The sequence below is a fragment of the Tripterygium wilfordii genome, chromosome 23, assembly GCF_013401445.1.
Source record: "Tripterygium wilfordii isolate XIE 37 chromosome 23, ASM1340144v1, whole genome shotgun sequence".
In the NCBI taxonomy this organism is placed as follows: Eukaryota; Viridiplantae; Streptophyta; class Magnoliopsida; order Celastrales; family Celastraceae; genus Tripterygium; species Tripterygium wilfordii.
Window position 1 is genome coordinate 4462753 of NC_052254.1, and position 18578 is coordinate 4481330.

Genomic DNA, 18578 nt, shown 5'->3' on the forward strand with positions numbered 1-18578 from the left:
ACATACTTTCGTAGCTATGTTTCTTTCTTGTACCCTCCAAATTCAAAAGCACCAAAGTCATATTTGTCTGGGTGACGGCACCTATTGTACAATTTTTACAACAGGTCCTGCTGTAATGGCCCTCCAACCATTCTAAAATTTAATTTTTTTTAAAGAAAAATTATAGATGTGTTTTGATCATGTTTATGAGTCCAACGATATATTTTTTGTCACAAATAAAAATTAAATTGAACATTAAAAAGACATGAAAATTATGGACTGTTGAATATAAATCTGAAATGTCCTATGTCAATTTTGTTATGAATTTGTTTTTTTTTTTGGACAAAAAAATATAACGTTGGACTCGTAAACACAATCAAAACACATTCATGATTTGAACTTATCTTTTAAAAAATTTTAAATGTCTTAAATTCATTAAGGTGGGGCCTGCTGTAAAAAAATTTACAGCAGACCCTATTTATCCACCTCTGTTCTTGATTATTAGTAACTCTATTTTGAAGCTGTAGTGAGCTACAGCAGGATTAAAATCCCTTTTTACAGCTTAATTTTCATCTTTACTCTAACTAGTTCAAACAAAGCTGGAGATCAATCAATCTACATATAACTTTGATGAAGAAAAAACAGAGAGAAGCAAACCAAAAACACGCCTAATAAGATAGCAAGCCCACACACAGTTTAATCCGTGATATCTTACAAGTGGACCTTAATAATATGATGCAATTCCATGAACCAACAAAAACCCACCCATCAAATGCATGATAATTTCCCATTTGTCATCACTTACAGTCTCAGTCATCACAAGCTTATCATTCTCAGGTGATACTCTTCACTTTTGATATAACCATGATTTCTGCTTCAATTGTCAACCAGTCACTCCCCGTAAGAGCAATGGGATCGAGCCGTGACACAAAACTTTGGAAGCCCATGCTTTCGGATGAAGAGAACCAATGTTTAACTGCAGAAAATTAAACAATCGATCGGATCAAAACCCAGCATTTTGATTTCAGCAACAATATGTCAATATCTACTTTTGAACTATAACTTCACAAAAGATTAAGATTGGCACTAAGAAATGAAAATTTATCAAGGAAAATATTCAACCATTATACTCGAGGGGCTTAGAAATTCCATGAAATTTTTTTATTCGCAGCTTGGATTCGACATATACTTTGATGTTCTGATATTGGCTGACAGCTTCAACACACTGTAGGTAAATGGAAAGGTGTTTGCCCTCTCTTAGTTCATTAACTTTCGGAGAAATCGACAACTTCCTGGATTTAGTAAAAAGAAGGAATCAAAACAAACAATCACCAAGAGTAGGGACTTAATTTCTTCAATCAAAAATAAAAGAAAGAATTTATTTAGTCCATCAATACCATTTTGATTCTTCGACAGTGAACACCTGAGAGACGTACTCCTCACCATGTAGTGTTGAAACTTTTGTCGGTGTCCAAGTCATGATATTGTTAGGAGGAGACTTAATCATGAGAAGAGCATCTTGTTTGCGATTACTTTCAACAACCAAAACCTCTGCTCCAATTATACAAGTGTCACCAACAAGGTATCCATTGGACGCGTCATGAAAAGACTTGAGAGAAAGAAATTTGCCAAAACCCCATTCAGTCTTGGTCGCATGAAATCGACTAATTTTTCCATTAGCAGCTAAAAAAAGAATCAAAATCAACATGAACATATTCACAAGAAGATAAAGAAGTAAAATAGCAAATAAACAAACTTGTCCAGCAGCATCACCTTCAATAGTCAAGTAATTGTCTCGAATCTGATCAAAGAGAAACAATCTGAAGCTGACATTAACCTCCCAACAAGCCGGAAGCTTTTCAGTGTTCTCAATTACCAAGTAAAGGGAAATGTAATCATTTCCATTCATGTTCTCGTTGCCAGTTGGATAGAATGCCAAACTCCTGAAACATATAACAAAGTTAGAAAAGAAAAATTAAAGAAACTAAATACAGATCTCAAGAAATCCTACCACTTGTACCCTCCTACTTCAAAAACACCAGATTCATATTTTTCAACCTCTGGCGTTGATAGTGACTCTATTTTGAACATGTAATGAGCAGGGTGAATGCCCCTTTTGTAACTTGTGATGCCTGCAAACCATTCAGGCATAATGACAAACGCTTAGAGCGCACACACGATTTCCACAAAATACTTAACCAGAATAGAAAATCAGAGATGTGTCTTTTTCAGATGCGTTTTTTCACAGAAACAAATTGCTTGATAAGTAGAAATAAATTGATCTGAATTAAAGGCTAACAAGAAGAACCCACCAGGTCCCTGATCAATCTCCACACTCGTCATTTGCTTCAATCTATTTGAGTAGTACTTCTTCACACCTTTGTATGCATCTATCTATGGTTCTAAGGCTGTAGTAATATTTATACAATTACGAGCGAGTTCCCTCGGTTTTTTATACTCTCGCGTGTGGCTTTTAATTCATCCACCTCACATCTTTTACTTTCCCTACTTTGTTTTCCATTTTTTGTGGTGTGGGTCCCACTTTAAATAAAAGGACAAGTAAACATCTGGCACGTTTTCTTGAGAACTTCTTCCACAAGTTGTTGGCTTTTCCATCTGTCTCTCGCATTTTGACACGTGTTCTTGATAACTTCCCCAGGAAGTTTTACGTTTGTCTCTCCACAATTTGACACGTGTTCTTGATATCTTCCCCACGAAGTTTTTAGCCTTTTACATTTGTAGAAACACAAAAACCTTTCCTTTTCTCTTCTCCACCTGAACCACCTCCCTGATAAAGATAATGAAGATTTTCATCACGCAAAGTCAGGAGCAATTCGACTGCACGATAATGTCAATCCCATTAATCATGCAAATGTATATTCCACTAAATCAGGAGATCAAGCCAATGGAGTTGATTATGCTCATTCCTCAAATCATGCCAGTGATAAAGCCAATGGAGATATGCATCACGAGAAGTCAGGGGACAAAGAGATGTCTTAGCATATTGTTATTTCATTTACGTGATTATAGGAGTTAGCATTTATGCTCCATTCATGTATATATATGAACTAATGAAAAGGTAATAAACCACGATTGAGAATTACCAAAAACCAACAATTCTTCATGGTATCAGAGGCTTAATCCCACAAGCAGTGTAAACCAATTTTATTACATCCTTCATATTTGTCTCTCATGGAAGAACTCAAACTCACAATCCAGTCTTTTCACCAGTGTGCAAGTTTGGTGTCTATCAAACTAGGCTCCAACAACTATCTCATGTGGCGTTCACAAATTCTTCATCTTACTCGTAGTCTTGGAGTTCTTCATCATCTCAAGAATGATGGGGGAAAACCAGCAGCTTTCTTGGAAGATAAGTGTGTGAATCCAGCCCATGCACAATGGATAACCAATGATGGTTTACTCATTTCATGGCTTCTTGGTACAATAAAAGAAGAGGCCCAACCATCCTTTGATGAAGATGCCACGACATATATTCTCTAGAGTTCGTTGGAAGATCAATTGCTTCCAACAACTACTGAGAAAGAAGGGCTTCTCAAAAATATGCTCATGACCATCAAAAAGGGGTCACGCTCTCTTGATGAATATGTAAAAGAATTCAAGTCCATATGTGACAATCTTGCTGCGATCAAGAAACCTGCTTCTGATCTTGATAAGGTGTTCCAGTTTGCTCGTGGACTAGGCCCAAAATATGAGAACTTTCGGCTAGCTATGGTGACAAAGCCTCCATATCCTACCTTCAATCAATTTCTTCTTGCTCTTCAAGGGCATGAACAAACTATTGCTGCTCAAACAGAGGAAGAAAAAGTCTATGTTGAACATGCTCAGGCCTTTCTCAGCTAACGAGGCCGTGGGAGTAGTGGTAGAGGTGGTCGCAATGGTTTTAATTCAAGAGGAAGGGGATTCACTCCAGCTGGTCGTTACAATACTCAGAATCGAATCAACAACAGCCCTGGATCCACCTCCAAGAACCAACAACAAACTGGAAAACATCAAGCACCTGAAAAGGATGAGCAAGTAGTTTGTCAAATCTGTGGTAAAAATAACCATATGGCTCTTGATTGTTGGTACAGGTTTGACTACTCACATCAATCTGAGGATTTTCCCCAAGCGTTGGCTGCTCTCACTCTAAACAAGAGTGACTCCTCATTTGTTGTTGACTCAGGTGCGACTGCACATATGACCAATGATGCAGGTATATTGTCTCATCTGAAACCTTATAGAGTAAATGATGCAATTTATGTTGGTAATGGAAACAAAATGTCTATTACACATATTGGAGATGCTCATGTGGGAAAAGTGGACCTTAAAGACGTTTTAGTAGTTCCTCACTTGAAAAGGAATTTAATGTCCGCCAGCAAATTTACTTCTGATAATGCTTGCACTGTTGAATTCACATCTTCGGATTTTGTTGTCAAGGATCAAAACCAGAAAATAATGGTGAAGGGGCATAAACGAGGTCAACTTTATGCACTAGATCTGGGTCTTCAAGAGGCATATTTACAGCAATAAAGAGTAGTGGCTTATCTTCATTGTGGCACCAATGACTTGGTCACCCAAGTTCAAGGATCTTATCCATACTGAAAGGAAGACGAGTCATTGATGTCACTAATTGGAAAACTAAACCACCTATCTGTGTTTGTTGTCAATCGGGGAAGAGTTGTAAGCTACCATTTTCCTTACATAATAAAATTTCAGATTTGCCTCTTTTAAAGGTGCATTGTGATCTATGGGGACCTGCCCTAGTGAATTCTAACCAGGCATTCAGATTCTATGTTGTCTTCATCGATGATTTTTCTCGCTTCACTTGGTTTTATCCTTTGCGGCGGAAATCAAATTTTTTCAATTGTTTTCTCAAGTTTCAGCGACTTGTAGAAAATCAATTTGATAGGAAAATTAAAATTTTTCAATGCGATGGTGGTGGAGAATTCACATCGTCTATCTTTCTTAACCACATTCAAAATTGTGGGATTCAATTGCAAATTTCTTGTCCTGGTACGCCCGAACAAAATGGTGTTGCTGAACGCAAACATCGTCATATTGTTGAAACAGGCCTCACATGATGTTTCATGCTAATCTGCCCTTATATTTGCGGGTTGAATCCTTTCTTGCTGCTACTTATTTAATTAATAGAATGCCTTCTGCAGTTATACATAATGATACTCCATATTTCAAATTGTATCAAAAGGAACCCGACTATGGCTGCTTGCGGGTGTTCGACTGTTTATGTTTTCCGTCTCTTCGACATCAAGGAGGTAACAAGTTCACCAAGAAAACTTATCCGTGTGTTTTCATTGGCTACAGTCCACTTCACAAGGGCTATCGCTGTTATGTGTTGAGTCTAAATTAACCTTACTAGCAAGTGTACTAGTCGGCGACTACAGCACAATGATAAGCAAGGGTCGAATCCACAGGGACGGTGTTATGTCTAATCCAAATGTATACTTGTATGTATGTATAGACAATGCAAACAGAGTAAAGTTCAACTCAAGATTGTTTGGTTTGGTAATTAAACTAAGACAAGCAAATAGTAAAGTGTTTTTGGTATTTTCTTTGAATAAGGATGCAACTAATGCGAATGAAATGAACACCAAGGCTTTGGAATCCCCCTTGGGAAATGACTTGCAATGACACAAATTCACACACATATTTGCTAATTCGGGCATAACGAATCCGTACCTAAGTCGGTTTTAGCGCACTTAAGCCAAAACTCCCTAAAATCGATTACTAGCCATCTTATTGGTCTAGGTCGGATATTCCTAAATACATTCTAGCCGGTCTAGACATGCATAGGAATTCATGGAGTTCTATGGAGATTAGGATTCATACAAATTGTCACCTAATTAAAGGAAGACACATTCATAATCAAGTGTTTCAAGAAGCATAATCTACTTGACATATTATTGTCTAAGCAAATTCTCCAAACAATTTCATCCAAAAACCTAAAGTGTTGGCCAAACACCACAAGCATGAAGAAATTGCAATCAAACATAGAAACACAAGATTTATACCCAAATCAACTCATATATATGTAAATCAAGTCATAAACAAAGTCATCAAACCCAAGGCTTCAACCTAGCCTTGGCACAAGAGGTTTAGTTACACATAATGAGAGAAAAACACAAAAGGAGAGATGAGAAAATCATGAATAAACCCAATTAGTTGAGTAGATCCAAGTTGAGCTGAAGAATCTCTCCTCCTAGCTCCAAGAGTCGCCTCCCCCTCTGCTTTCGCTCCCCAGAAATTCTATTCTAGGTCTAAAAACTCGCGCAGCTCGGACAAATCGCGACTTAAAACACCCCATGCTTTTTGCGCCTAGGCGCGTTATTTTCACGCCTAGGCGCACCACGCCTAGGCGCAATCCTAGGCGTGCACAACTTCAAATTCAAGTCCAACTCTTTGGACTGGGCGTGCAGGAGTGATCCTGGGCGTGCACAATTTGTGCGCCTAGGCGCACGCCTAGGCGCGTTACCCCTAGGCACATGATTCAAATGACCATAACTTCTCCATATGACCTCCGATTTGCATGATTTTAGATTCTACGGAAAGCTTGAGATGTCTAGTTTCCAATGCCTTTTGTTTCTCTCAATTCCAATAACGTGACAGAAAGTTATGACTATTTGAACACACGAAGGTCGGTGGACATTTTCTTCAATTTAGCCCTTTTTCCGTCGCTTTTCATCCAAACCGCAATCAACCTATCAAAATACAAATCAACACATAAATACACTCATTATTTATCAAAAGAAAGCTTAAGAGGGGGATATTTCTACCAAAAACAATAGGTATTATCATACCTATCATTATGATACTCGAACCAAGCGAGTATATATCTCACGCCATGTGGTCTTTGATGAGGCACAATTTCCGTTTGTATCAGTGCATTCCAAGTCACATCCCTCTTCTGTTGAGCTCATAGAATTTCCTTCCTCAGATGAATGGCTTGAGCCAGCACCTGTTACAGAAAATTCTACGGCACATGTATCAAGAGCTCATGAAACAAGTTCCAAGTCAGACTCTGCCATGCACTTGTCACATGTTATTTGCACCGATTATGATTATTCTATATATGATCATATAGAGCCAACAATGGATGAGATAAGGACTTCTAATAATGACATGTCAATTTCCACTAATGTTTGTGATGCTACAGGTATTGATGATCACAACAAGGCCTACACTAATACCAATATCGAAGACGTATCTTCTCAAGTTGTTACCGAGGCCTCCACTGATATCAACTCCACTCACATGCTTTCTTAAGATGTTGTAGTACCAAATGCCAACATTGAAGAAGTATTGTCCCGACCTACACGTGATCGACGCCCTCCAGCTCACTTAAATGATTATATTTGCAATCTTGCTGACACTGATTCTCCTATTGAACCTCGCACTCTCCGCTCCGCACTGAAAGACTCTCTGTGGGTGGATGCAATGAATGAAGAACTTCAAGCTCTCCAGTCAAATAATACCTGGTGTCTAGTGCCTCGTCCGTCCAATGTTAATGTAGTTGGCTCAAAATGGGTGTATCGAATCAAGCAACGGGAAGATGGATCCATTGATCGTTTTAAGGCTCGCCTTGTTGCCCGTGGCTTTACTCAAATTTCAGGTGTGGATTATGATGAGACTTACAGTCCTGTCATTCGTCATACCACTCTTCGACTGGTCATTGCACTTTCCACATCCCTCAATTGGCATGTGAGGCAACTTGACGTAAAAAATGCATTTTTATATGGTTATCTCAAGGAAACTGTGTACATGGAGCAGCCCCCCGGCTTTGTGGATCCTCACCACCCAAATCATGTGTGTCACCTCCGCAAGTCTCTTTATGGCCTCAAGCAAGCTCCTCGTGCATGGTTCGATTGACTTTCCCGTTTCTTGCTTCACCTCGGCTTTTCTTGCAGCAAAGCAGATCCCTCTCTCTTTATTTTTCAGCAACACTCCACCACTATTTTGCTTCTTATCTATGTTGATGATATCTTGGTCACCGGCAACAATGTTGCCTTTATCACAACCCTCATCCAGCAATTGGGGTTTGAATTTGCTATAAAAGACCTGGGAGCTTTGCACTACTTTTTGGGGGTTGAGGTTAAAACCATTGATGGTGGAATTTTTCTCTCTCAAGCTAAATATATTAGAGACTTGCTACACCGAACAGGTATGACTGAAAGTAATCTAAATGCAACTCCTATGGCTCTTAAGGACAAGCCGCATGCATCTGATGATACTCCTGTAGATGCTACTATTTATCGAAGTATGGTAGGTGCTCTCCAATATTTAACTTTCACTAGGCCTGACATTATTCATGCTGTCAATAGGGTTTGCCAATTCTTCGCTAATCCTACCATGTTACATCTTAAGGCTGTTAAGCGAATTCTCCGTTATCTAAAGGACACCCAAGAATATGGTCTACGTTTTGTCTCTCATAGTCCACTGTCATTGTATGGATTTTCCGATGCCGATTGGGCTGGTTGTCCAAATACTCGAAGGAGCACCACTGGTTTTTGTGTGTTTTTAGGGGCAAATTGCATTTCCTGGTGCTCTAAAAAGCAACCCACAGTCGCTCGTTCTAGCTCTGAAGCTGAGTATCGCTCTATGGCCTCTGCCACAGCTGAGCTTACTTGGCTCACATTCTTACTACGTGACATTGGGATTTCATTACACAAACCTCCTCAACTCTTTTGTGATAATCTCAGTGCTCTTCACATGTCTACCAATCCATTATTTCATGCTCGCACTAAGCACATCGAAATTGATTATCATTTCATTCGTGAAAAGGTGGCTATGGGCACACTCATCACTCGGTATGTGTCGTCGTCTCTCCAACTTGCTGATATTTTCACCAAGCCTTTACCACGTGCAACTTTCATGTTTCTACGCAACAAGTTGGGACTCCATCTTCATTCCGCCTCCACCTTGAGGGGGCCTGATAAAGATAATGAAGATTTTCATCACGCAAAGTCAGGAGCAATTGGACTGCATGGCAATGCCAATCCCATTAATCGTGCAAATGTATATTCCACTAAATCAGGAGATCAAGCCAATGGAGTTGATTATGCCCATTCCTCAAATCATGCCAGTGATAAAGCCAATGGAGATATGCATCACGAGAAGTCAAGAGACAAAGAGATGTCTTAGCATATTGTTATTTCATTTACGTGATTATAGGAGTTAGCATATATGCTCCATTCATGTATATATAAGAACTAATGAAAAGGTAATAAACCACGATTGAGAATTACCAAAAACCAACAATTCTTCACTCCCCTCCATTCGGATCGGCTCCGTTTTCCGTAAAACGCAATTCTCTTTTGGCAAAGAGTCTACTTGCAATTTTCTTACTTGCATTGTAAATGTGAGGGATGATACTTTGTGGAAGCCCTCAAGCCGATTCCCAACCTTTTGAGCTGTTAGCCATAAGTCATTTGTCTCATCAACAGTGAGATCAGTAAAGCGCTTCACTTCACGACTTGGGCAGACAAGCACACATGCATATAGTGTCAAGAAAATCAAACTTCAAAATTTTCACCCATCACAGGGATCAAATTTGCACAATTCTGACAGTGAAATAGTTTTAAGAAGTAGACTCCTTGCAAATTATGTGTGACAAATGCATAGTGATGAAGCGAGGCCCGTGCCGGGACATGACACACCTGCAGCCCACACGCACATACGAGGGCCAAGCCTAGCAGTATAAATTGGGTCTAACTAATCATTGGAAAACCAGCTTATCAATGTTAAGTTTGTCGACATTTATAAACCTGACTTGTAATCCACCACATCCCATGTGGGACACCCAGGCTGCCTCAGATAGATTGGAGAATTGTAAATTTTAAATAATAACTGACTGCATATTGCACCAATCATGGATTACTTCCCTAAAAAGATGAACCTAAAGAAGTGCAACTCGTTCTCAAGGATTCCTTCACAAAAGGGATTGAAGGGGAAAGATATATGCAATTTCACACTAGCATTGCTCAGAAATTTTCATTGATTCATGACATAAAGGCCGCAATAGAGCAATCTAAAAGCTACTTTGAAGCTTGCAATCAATGACTGTAGTCAATTATACAAAAAAAATAAATATCGAACACGATATTTATTATTATTGATTTCTTAATAAAGAAAGGATATGACCTGCAATGGAAAGTAAAAATTGCGATTAGAGTAAAGAAAGAAAAAAGAAGTAAAAATTGTGTCTAATACATATTTGACGCTTCCAACATTTTAAAGGTCAAATCAAGATTCAAAATTTATGTATCAGAACTTTGTTTATTGGAACAAGTTTTATGATTATGTCTTTATTGATAATGATCCCTTATATTAATGGGATGTGTATCTTTTGAAATGTTTTGTCTATGCTCTATAGAAGTTACTTGTTTATATGAAGTGTTTTTGGCACAACGATACCATTGGATATCATTCTATTTGAACAGGTATGAATCGCTAGCGGTTCTGTTTATTTTAAGACTTATAAATTAGCTTATTTTTCATACCTTAGGAAGGTGCATTAAATTAAAAAAAAAAAAAAGCTCTGCCTTTAAACAGTAAAATGGGCTAGTACGGCATTTGGCAACAGTTAAAAAACTTATAAACAGTAATATCAAGTGGAATATGTGAATGAGGAGTTTCTTTTTTCCTTGCAAACTTATGTAAGTTTGGTTTAGCATAATAGTGGAGCATAAACTCGGCTATAAATTGTAGCTTAAGCTCTCGACACATACTTTCGTAGCTATGTTTCTTTCTTGTACCCTCCGGATTCAAAAGCACCAAAATCATATTTGTCCACCTCTGTCATGGTTAGTGACTATTTTGAAGCTGTAGTGAGCTACAGCAGGATTAAAATCCCTTTTTACAGCTTAAAATTTTCATCTTTACTCTTAACTAGTTCAAACAAAACTGGAGATCAATCGATCTAGATATAACTTTGATGAGGAAAAGACACAGATAACCAAACCAAAAACACGTCTAATAAGATAAACAAACCCACACCAATTTAGATATATAGTAGTAATAAACATTAGATAAACAGCTTAATCCTTGATATCTTACAATGGAACCTTAATAATGTGATGCAATTCCATGAACCAACAAAAACCCACCCATCAAATGTCCATCTACTGTTGAAAATGTACATAGAAACACATAACTGTCAAAATGAATGATAATATCCCATTTGTCATCACTTACAGTCTCAGTCATCACAAGCTTATCATTCTCAGGTGATACTATTCCCTTTTGATATGACCATGATTTCTGCTTCAATTGTCAAACAGTCATTCTCCATGAGACCTTTGTTCGGGTCTCTGAGATCGACCAGTGACGCAAAACGTGTGAAACCCCAGTCTTTGTTTGAAGAGAACCAATGTTTAGCTGCAGAAAATTAAACAATCGATTGCATTAAAACCCAACATTTTGATTTCAGCAATAATATCCACTTTTGAACTATAATTCACAAGAAAAAAATTATGATTAGCACTAAGCAGTGAAAATATAGCAAGGAAAATATTCAACCATTAAATTCGAGGGGCGAGGAACTACGAGCAAGTTTTTTTATTCGCAGCTTGAATTCGACATATACTTTCATGTTCTGATATTGGCCGACAGTTTCAACACAGTCTAGGAAAATGGAAAGGTATTTGCCCTTTCCCAGTCCATGACCGTTTGGATAAACCGACAACTTCCTGGATTTAGTAAACAGAGGAATCAAAAAAAACAATCACCAAGAGTAGGGAGTGAATTTCTTCAATAAAAAAAGAAAGAATAAGAAAAACTAATTTAGTCCATCAGTACCATTTTGATTCTTCGATGGTGAACACTTCAGACAAGTAATTGTCATCATGTAGTGTCGAAAATTTTGTCAGCGTCCAAGTCATGATATTGTTAGGAGGAGACTTAATCATGAGAAGAGCATCTTGTTTGCGATTACTTCCAACAACCAAAACCTCTGCTCCAATTATACAAGTGTCACCAACAAGGTATCCATTTGACGCATCATGAAAAGACTTTATGGAAAGAAATTGGGCAAAACCCCATTCAGTCTTGGTCGCATGAAATCGACTAATTTCTCCGTCAGCAGCTAAGAACAGACTCAAAATCATCATGAGCTTATTCACAAGAAGAGAACAATAAAAATAGCAAAGAAACAGACTTGTCCATCAGCATCACCTTCAACAGTCAAGTACTTGTCTTGAATCTGATCAAAGAGAAACAATCTGAAGCTGACATTAACCTCCCAATAAGCCGGAAGCTTTTCAGTGTTCTCAATTACCAAGTAAAGGGAAATGTAATCATTTCCATTCATGTTCTCATTGCCAGTTGGATAGAATGCCAAACTCCTGAAACATATAACAAAGTTAGAAAAGAAAAATTAACAAACTAAATATAGATCTCGAGAAAACCTACCACTTGTGACCTCCTACTTCAAAAACACCAGATTCATATTTTTCAACCTCTGTCGTTGATAGTGACTTTATTTTGAACATGTAGTGAGCAGGGTGAGACCCCCTTTTGTAACTTCTGATGCCTGCAAACCATTCAAGCATAATGACAAACGCTTAGAGCGCACACACAATTTCCACAAAATACTGAACCAGAATAGAAAATCAGGGCTGTCTTTTTGAGATGCGTTTTTTCACAGAAACAAATTGCTTGATAAGTAGAAATAAATTGATCTGAATTTAAGGCTAACAAGCAGAACCCACCAGGTCCATGATCAATCTCCACACTCGTCATTTGCTTCAATCTATTTGAGTAGTACTTCTTCAGACCTTTGTATGCATCTATGATTCTAAAGTTGTAGTATAATATTTATACAATTGCGAGCGAGTTCCCTCGGTTTTTTATACTCTCGCGTGTGGCTTTTAATTCATCCATCCCACATCTTTTACTTCCCCTGCTCTGTTTTCCATTTTTTGTGGTGTGGGTCCCACTTTAAGTAAAAGGACAAGTAAACATCTGACACGTTTTCTTGAGAACTTCTTCAAGAAGTTTTTAGCTTTGCCATTTGTCTCTCGCAATTTGACACGTGTTATTGCTAACCAACCCAGGAAGGTTTACGTTTGTCTCTCCATAATTTGACACGTGTTCTTGATATCTTCCTCACGAAGGTTTTAGCTTTTTACATAGAAACACAAAAACCTTTCCTTTCTCTTCTCCACCTCCCCTCCATTCCGGCCGGCTCCATTTTCCGTGAAACGGGATTCACTTTTGGCCAAAGTTCGTGGGTGTAGCGTCTGTCCAATCTTCAATCATCGGCGAATGTTCCATCCACCCCTTTGTCATGTGAGCTCGGGCCGGAACTGGCCTGAAGAGGGCTGTCCACGAGCCACCCACTGATGGCAAAGCACTAAAGCAGAATAGTACTCCGTTTGGTAGAGCGAAAAGTTTGTACTAATGAAAATGTTTTAGAAAAAAAATTGAGTTTAAAGGTGTGAAATATATTGTGAAGTGTTTGGTGGATTAAAAACGATTAACTAAAAGTATTATATTGAATTTAATAATAAATTTTTAATCATTTTATTATTGAAGTTAATTTGATAAATATAATTTATTATTAAAATTAATTTAAGTATATTAGAATTTTTTTATATCAAAACTGAAAATTTTAATTAGTCAAATAAATAAAATAATAATTTTTAATATGAAGCTTATTAATGTGTATTTTTCTTTATTTTATAAATATTAAATTAAATTTTATAATAATAATTATAAATATTAAATTCATTGGAAAAATATTTATAAAACAAAATAATGTATTAAATATATATTATTAAAGTTGTGGGACCCACATTAACTTATGTAAACAGATAAAAACACACTGATTAACGTGGGTCCCACAGTAAAAAACATTAAAAAAAAAGAGTAAGGGAAGCTGCCTCCACTGTGAATGAAGGAGAGCTTTTTTCTAACCAACAGATCCGCTGGCATTTTTTGCCCTGTTTGACAATGCGGAGTCGCCCTTCCAAACAGGCAGTAACAGAGGCAGTCAAATGAACCAACGCCCTACCTCCTTTAATATCTAACCCAATAGGTATTCCAATAATAGGACAAAATTTTGTTGTTACAAATAGATGACACTCCACTATGCTAATTATTGTGAAGATCAGTTCAAAAGCTCAGGTTCTAGTTCAAGCACTACGGCTAGTTTTTCAAATTCAATAAATCCTAGTTTTTCTAGGAAGTTATAGTATTTCCTCATTTCTAGACTCTAACCTATTCTTTGGGTAGAATCTGTTTAGATTCAAATCCCATTTTGTTAGGTTGTTTAATGGGTCAGCATAGTTGTTGTTTTCAGTTAGAGTATTGATAAGTGCCAAAAATATACACTTTTAATAATGAATTATTAAGGCATTTGCCACATAATTAGGGCTTAAAGTGATTATTACACCACTAAAATGCAAATATCATTTTCACTCGCTTTGTATTTATTTTTATATTTTCAGGCCCAATTCATACCAACCAATGTTCAACATTTGCTAGCTCATTTCATGAAGAGCCCATATGCTTGTGTCCACTACCATCTTGATCAAATTCTTGATTATCATTTGAAAGCCCACCACATGATTTGTCAAAATCATTTGACATCATTCCATGCATCACCATCATTATAGTACAAATTGGGCATTCAATGATGTGACTCCACTTAAATGCAATGATGTGACTCCACTTAAATGCAATGATGGAGATTCCACTTAAATGCAATGATGGTGACTCCACTTAAATGCAATGATGGTGACTTTACTTATTTTGTCATGGTTGGCCATTCAATGGATGGATAGCTCCTAATTTCCTATAAATAGAGAGCTAGGGGAAGAAAAGAAAAGAACATTGAAGGAGGAGAGAAAGAGGCAAAAGGAGAAGAAGAATTAGAGAGTGAGTTCTTGAGTTTTTATTTTCTCTTTTACAACAATTCTCTCACATATTCTTTCTAGAATTTTGTGAGATTAATTGTTGGTTTTGTAAATCTAGTATGAGAAACTAATCCTCTTACTAGGGTGATGATGGATCCACTCTATTGTATCTAAATAAATTTGGTTTGATTAATTATTAGTTTATTTATGCTATGTCAAGTGTTAATTAGCTATTCTTTATTGATAATTAAATTTTGATGCTTAGCTATCATCTAGGTTTGATTACCATGATGCAAATTGAGGCAAATGCCCAAGTCCAATTTGAGACAAGCTTCTTGCAATTAATACCGGAATTACCTAGACATAAATGCCATATGCTAGGATCTTTGTGATCACTACATAAGTTACCATAAATCCTAATGCATTCTTGATTGTCTTAGCCAATCCAAATGCCCATGGTTGGTTGCAATTAAGAATAGGCGTGGTAAGTCAGATGCCCATGACTATTACATAAATTAGGGAACTTGATCTTTGACATGCATGAATGAAATGATAATTGTCGGCTAAATAATTTAAATACAATAGAGTTGGTGAATTCGGATCCCTAGTGTTTGTTCATTTGTGTTAATCCTTATTTATTTTGCTTCCATTGATAATTACAAAGAGTTGGAATTGCAAATATTTAATATTCAGTCCATGTGGGTACGACACTCGTATTTGTCACTTTTATACTACAATTGATTCGTGCACTTGCGAGTATAATTTGGGTTTGGAATCGCTATACTTTTAGCGGGTCATAAACCCTACATCAAGTATGCTCATGTAAAAGGCTATAAGTAGCCAATATTTATACATAAATGAATAAGCCGTATTTGCTCCATTTTCACTAAAGCTTTTCAAATCATGAGTCAAAACTAACATCTGGTATCGGAGCCTTGACGGGGGTCTGATTAAAGAAGTCATAGTAAAGGTGCTTACCGCAGTGAGCTAGTATGGCAACAGAAGGAGGATCAAGCTTTGTGCAACCCTCGATTCCAAAGTTCGATGGTCATTATGATCATTGGGCTATGCTAATGGAAAATTTCCTAAGGTCTAAGGAATACTGGAGCTTGGTCGAGAATGGTATCACTCAGCATTCAGAAGGAGTCCAACTGACAGAGGTGTAGCTCAAAGGTGTCGAGGAACAAAAATTGAAAGATCTAAAAACCAAGAACTATCTGTTCCAGGCTATAGATCGATCAATTTTGGAGACTATCTTGAAAAAGGACACTGCAAAGGATATCTGGGATTCAATGAAGAAAAAGTATCAAGGTACTGCTAGAGTGAAGAGGGCTCAACTACAAGCTCTTCGTAAAGAGTTTGAGATGCTGCAAATGAAGGTTAGTGAGTCTGTAAAGGATTACTTTGCTCGAACATTAACTGTTGCTAATAAAATGCGTATGTATGGAGAAAAGATGAATGATGTTGTGGTCATTGAGAAGATTCTCAGATCAATGACTGCAAAATTCGATTATGTTGTCTGTTCTATTGAAGAATCAAATGAGGTGGATGAATTGTCAATAGATGAATTGCAAAGTAGTTTATTGGTGCATGAACAAAGAATGGTAGGACATGCTGTAGAAGAACATGCTCTTAAGGTGAGTCAAGATCAGTTCTCTCCAAGAAAGGGTAGGGGACGTGGAATTGTTACAGGTTTTAGAGGTCGAGGGCGAGGTAGAGGAAGTCCTGGAAAAGTTGCAGTTGAGTGCTTTCACTGCCACAAGTTGGGACATTTTCAATATGAATGTCCTCAAAGGCAGAAGCAATTCAAGGTGAATTATACTGAAACAGAAGAGGAGGAAATTGTGTTAATTGCTTGTGTTGAGTTGAAAGAAGAAGCACCTTGCAGGATCATAGTAGCTGAGAAAGAAGAAGATCAGAAGCAAGTTTGGTACCTCGACTCTGGATGTAGTAATCATATGACTTGTGATAAAACCTTTTTCACATCATTTGATGATACATTTAGAGAAAAGGTCAAGCTTGTTAATAATACAAGTCCGGTTGTCATAGGAAAGGGGGACATTAAAGTTGAAGTAAATGGAGCAATGCACAGAATTACAAATGTCTTCTATGTGCCACAACTTACCAACAACTTGTTCAGTATGGGACAACTTCAAGAAAGGGGTTTTGCAATCTTACTCCATAGGAACAAGTGTCAGATTCATCATCCAGAGAAGGGAATGATCATTCAGACTGACATGGCAGCTAACAGAATGTTTCCTCTTCATACCAGGAAGCCATCTCTCTCACAGAAGTGTTTTCACTCTTTTTCAATGGATAGCATCTGGTTGTGGCATCATAGGTATGGACATCTGAGTTTTAATGGGCTGAAGACTCTACATCAGAGGCAAATGGTGACTGGATTGCCTCAACTGGAAGAACCTTCATCAGTATGTCAAGAGTGTGTAACTGGAAAGCATCACAGAGATCCATTCCCTCAGAAAAGCCAATGGAAATCAACTCACATTTTACAGCTTGTGCACTCGGATATTGGGGGACCAATCAATCCTGTCTCAAACAGTGGTAAGAAATATTACTTAACTTTTACTGACGACTATAGCAGGAAAAGTTGGGTTTATTTCCTTACTGATAAAGCTAAAACATTTAGCATGTTTAAGAAATTTAAAGCTTTAGTTGAGAAGGAAACTGGCATGTCAATTAAGATACTGCGCACTGATAGGGGAGGTGAGTATACCTCTAGAGAATTTAACAGTTTCTGTGAAGATCAGGGTATCAAAAGGCAGTTGACAGCATCATACTCACCCCAACAGAATGGCATTTCTGAGAGGAAGAATAGAACAATTCTTAACATGGTGCGCAACATGCTTGCTAAAATGAAAGTGCCAAAGACCTTCTGGCCAGATGCAGTCAAATGGTGTTGTCACATTCTTAACAGATGTCCCACACTCTCGGTGAAGAATATGACTCCAGAAGAAGCATGGAGTGGAGTCAAACCTGGTGTCACTCATTTTAGAGTCTTTGGATGTTTGGCATATGCTCATGTTCCAGATCAGTTAAGAGGAAAGCTAGAAGATAAAAGTATTCCTTGTGTTATATTGGGAGTTAGTGATGAATCTAAAGCATACAGACTCTACAATCCAGTAACAAAGAAGATTATTGTGAGTCAAGATGTCATTTTTGATGAAGAAAAAGGATGAGACTAGCCTGATCATGAAGCAATCACTTTGCCATTAGATCTGGATAGTTTGGATAATAAAAAAGGTGATATTTCAATGTCTCAAAGTTCTGTGGAGGAAACAACTGAAGAGGAAGAAGTAGAAGAAGTGCAAGGTGATAGTTCAGTTGATCATCATGTTAGAGCACCAAGAGAAAGGAGAGCTCCCACTTGGCTGACTGACTATGTAAGTGGGGAGGAATTAACTGAAGATGAGAGTAGTGCTAATCTGGTGTTTTTTGTTGGCAGTGATCCAATCACTTTTAAGGATGCAGTTCTACAAGAAAAATGGAGGCAAGCTATGAATGCTGAGATAGAAGCAATTGTCAAGAATGATACATGGGAACTGACTGTGCTGCCACCTGGTGGAAAATCTATAGGTGTGAAATGGATTTATAAGACCAAGCTCAAGGAAAATGGTGAAGTGGATAAGTATAAAGCAAGACTCGTGGCAAAGGGATATGCACAAGAGTATGGGGTCGATTATGCAGAAGTTTTTGCACCGGTTGCTAGGC

The 18578-nt window shown here is 37.6% G+C and overlaps 1 protein-coding gene across 4 annotated transcripts; it reads right to left on the reverse strand.

Moving 5' to 3' along the window:
• Positions 1 to 579: 579 nt before the first annotated feature.
• On the reverse strand, positions 580 to 12831 carry LOC119992495 (MATH domain and coiled-coil domain-containing protein At3g58260-like). Of its 4 annotated transcripts, none has more exons than XM_038839222.1 (6): positions 12702 to 12784; positions 1991 to 2111; positions 1753 to 1922; positions 1377 to 1662; positions 1102 to 1271; positions 580 to 955 (listed from the first exon to the last, which is right to left on the reverse strand). In XM_038839222.1, exons 1-6 carry the CDS (start codon positions 12730 to 12732, stop codon positions 813 to 815), a joined length of 921 nt encoding a protein of 306 aa, XP_038695150.1. In that variant the 5' UTR covers positions 12733 to 12784; the 3' UTR covers positions 580 to 812. The 4 variants fall into 4 exon arrangements, with proteins under 4 accessions (XP_038695150.1, XP_038695151.1, XP_038695149.1 ...); XM_038839223.1 differs by lacking the exon at positions 12702 to 12784 and adding an exon at positions 2292 to 2452 and having other exon boundaries at positions 1169 to 1271; XM_038839221.1 differs by lacking the exon at positions 12702 to 12784 and adding an exon at positions 2292 to 2452.
• Between the last annotated feature and the right edge of the window lie 5747 nt (positions 12832 to 18578).

Excerpts from the sequence above, each read along its gene's own strand:
- LOC119992495 (XM_038839219.1), bottom strand. The coding sequence starts at position 12,732 with ATGACGAGTGTGGAGATTGATCATGGACCTG. Across the intron at positions 12,336-12,402 it reads GAAGTAGGAGGTCACAAGTG|GAGTTTGGCATTCTATCCAA; the intron begins GTAGGTTTTCTC and ends TATATGTTTCAG. Across the intron at positions 11,682-11,790 it reads ACCATCGAAGAATCAAAATG|GAAGTTGTCGGTTTATCCAA; the intron begins GTACTGATGGAC and ends TACTAAATCCAG.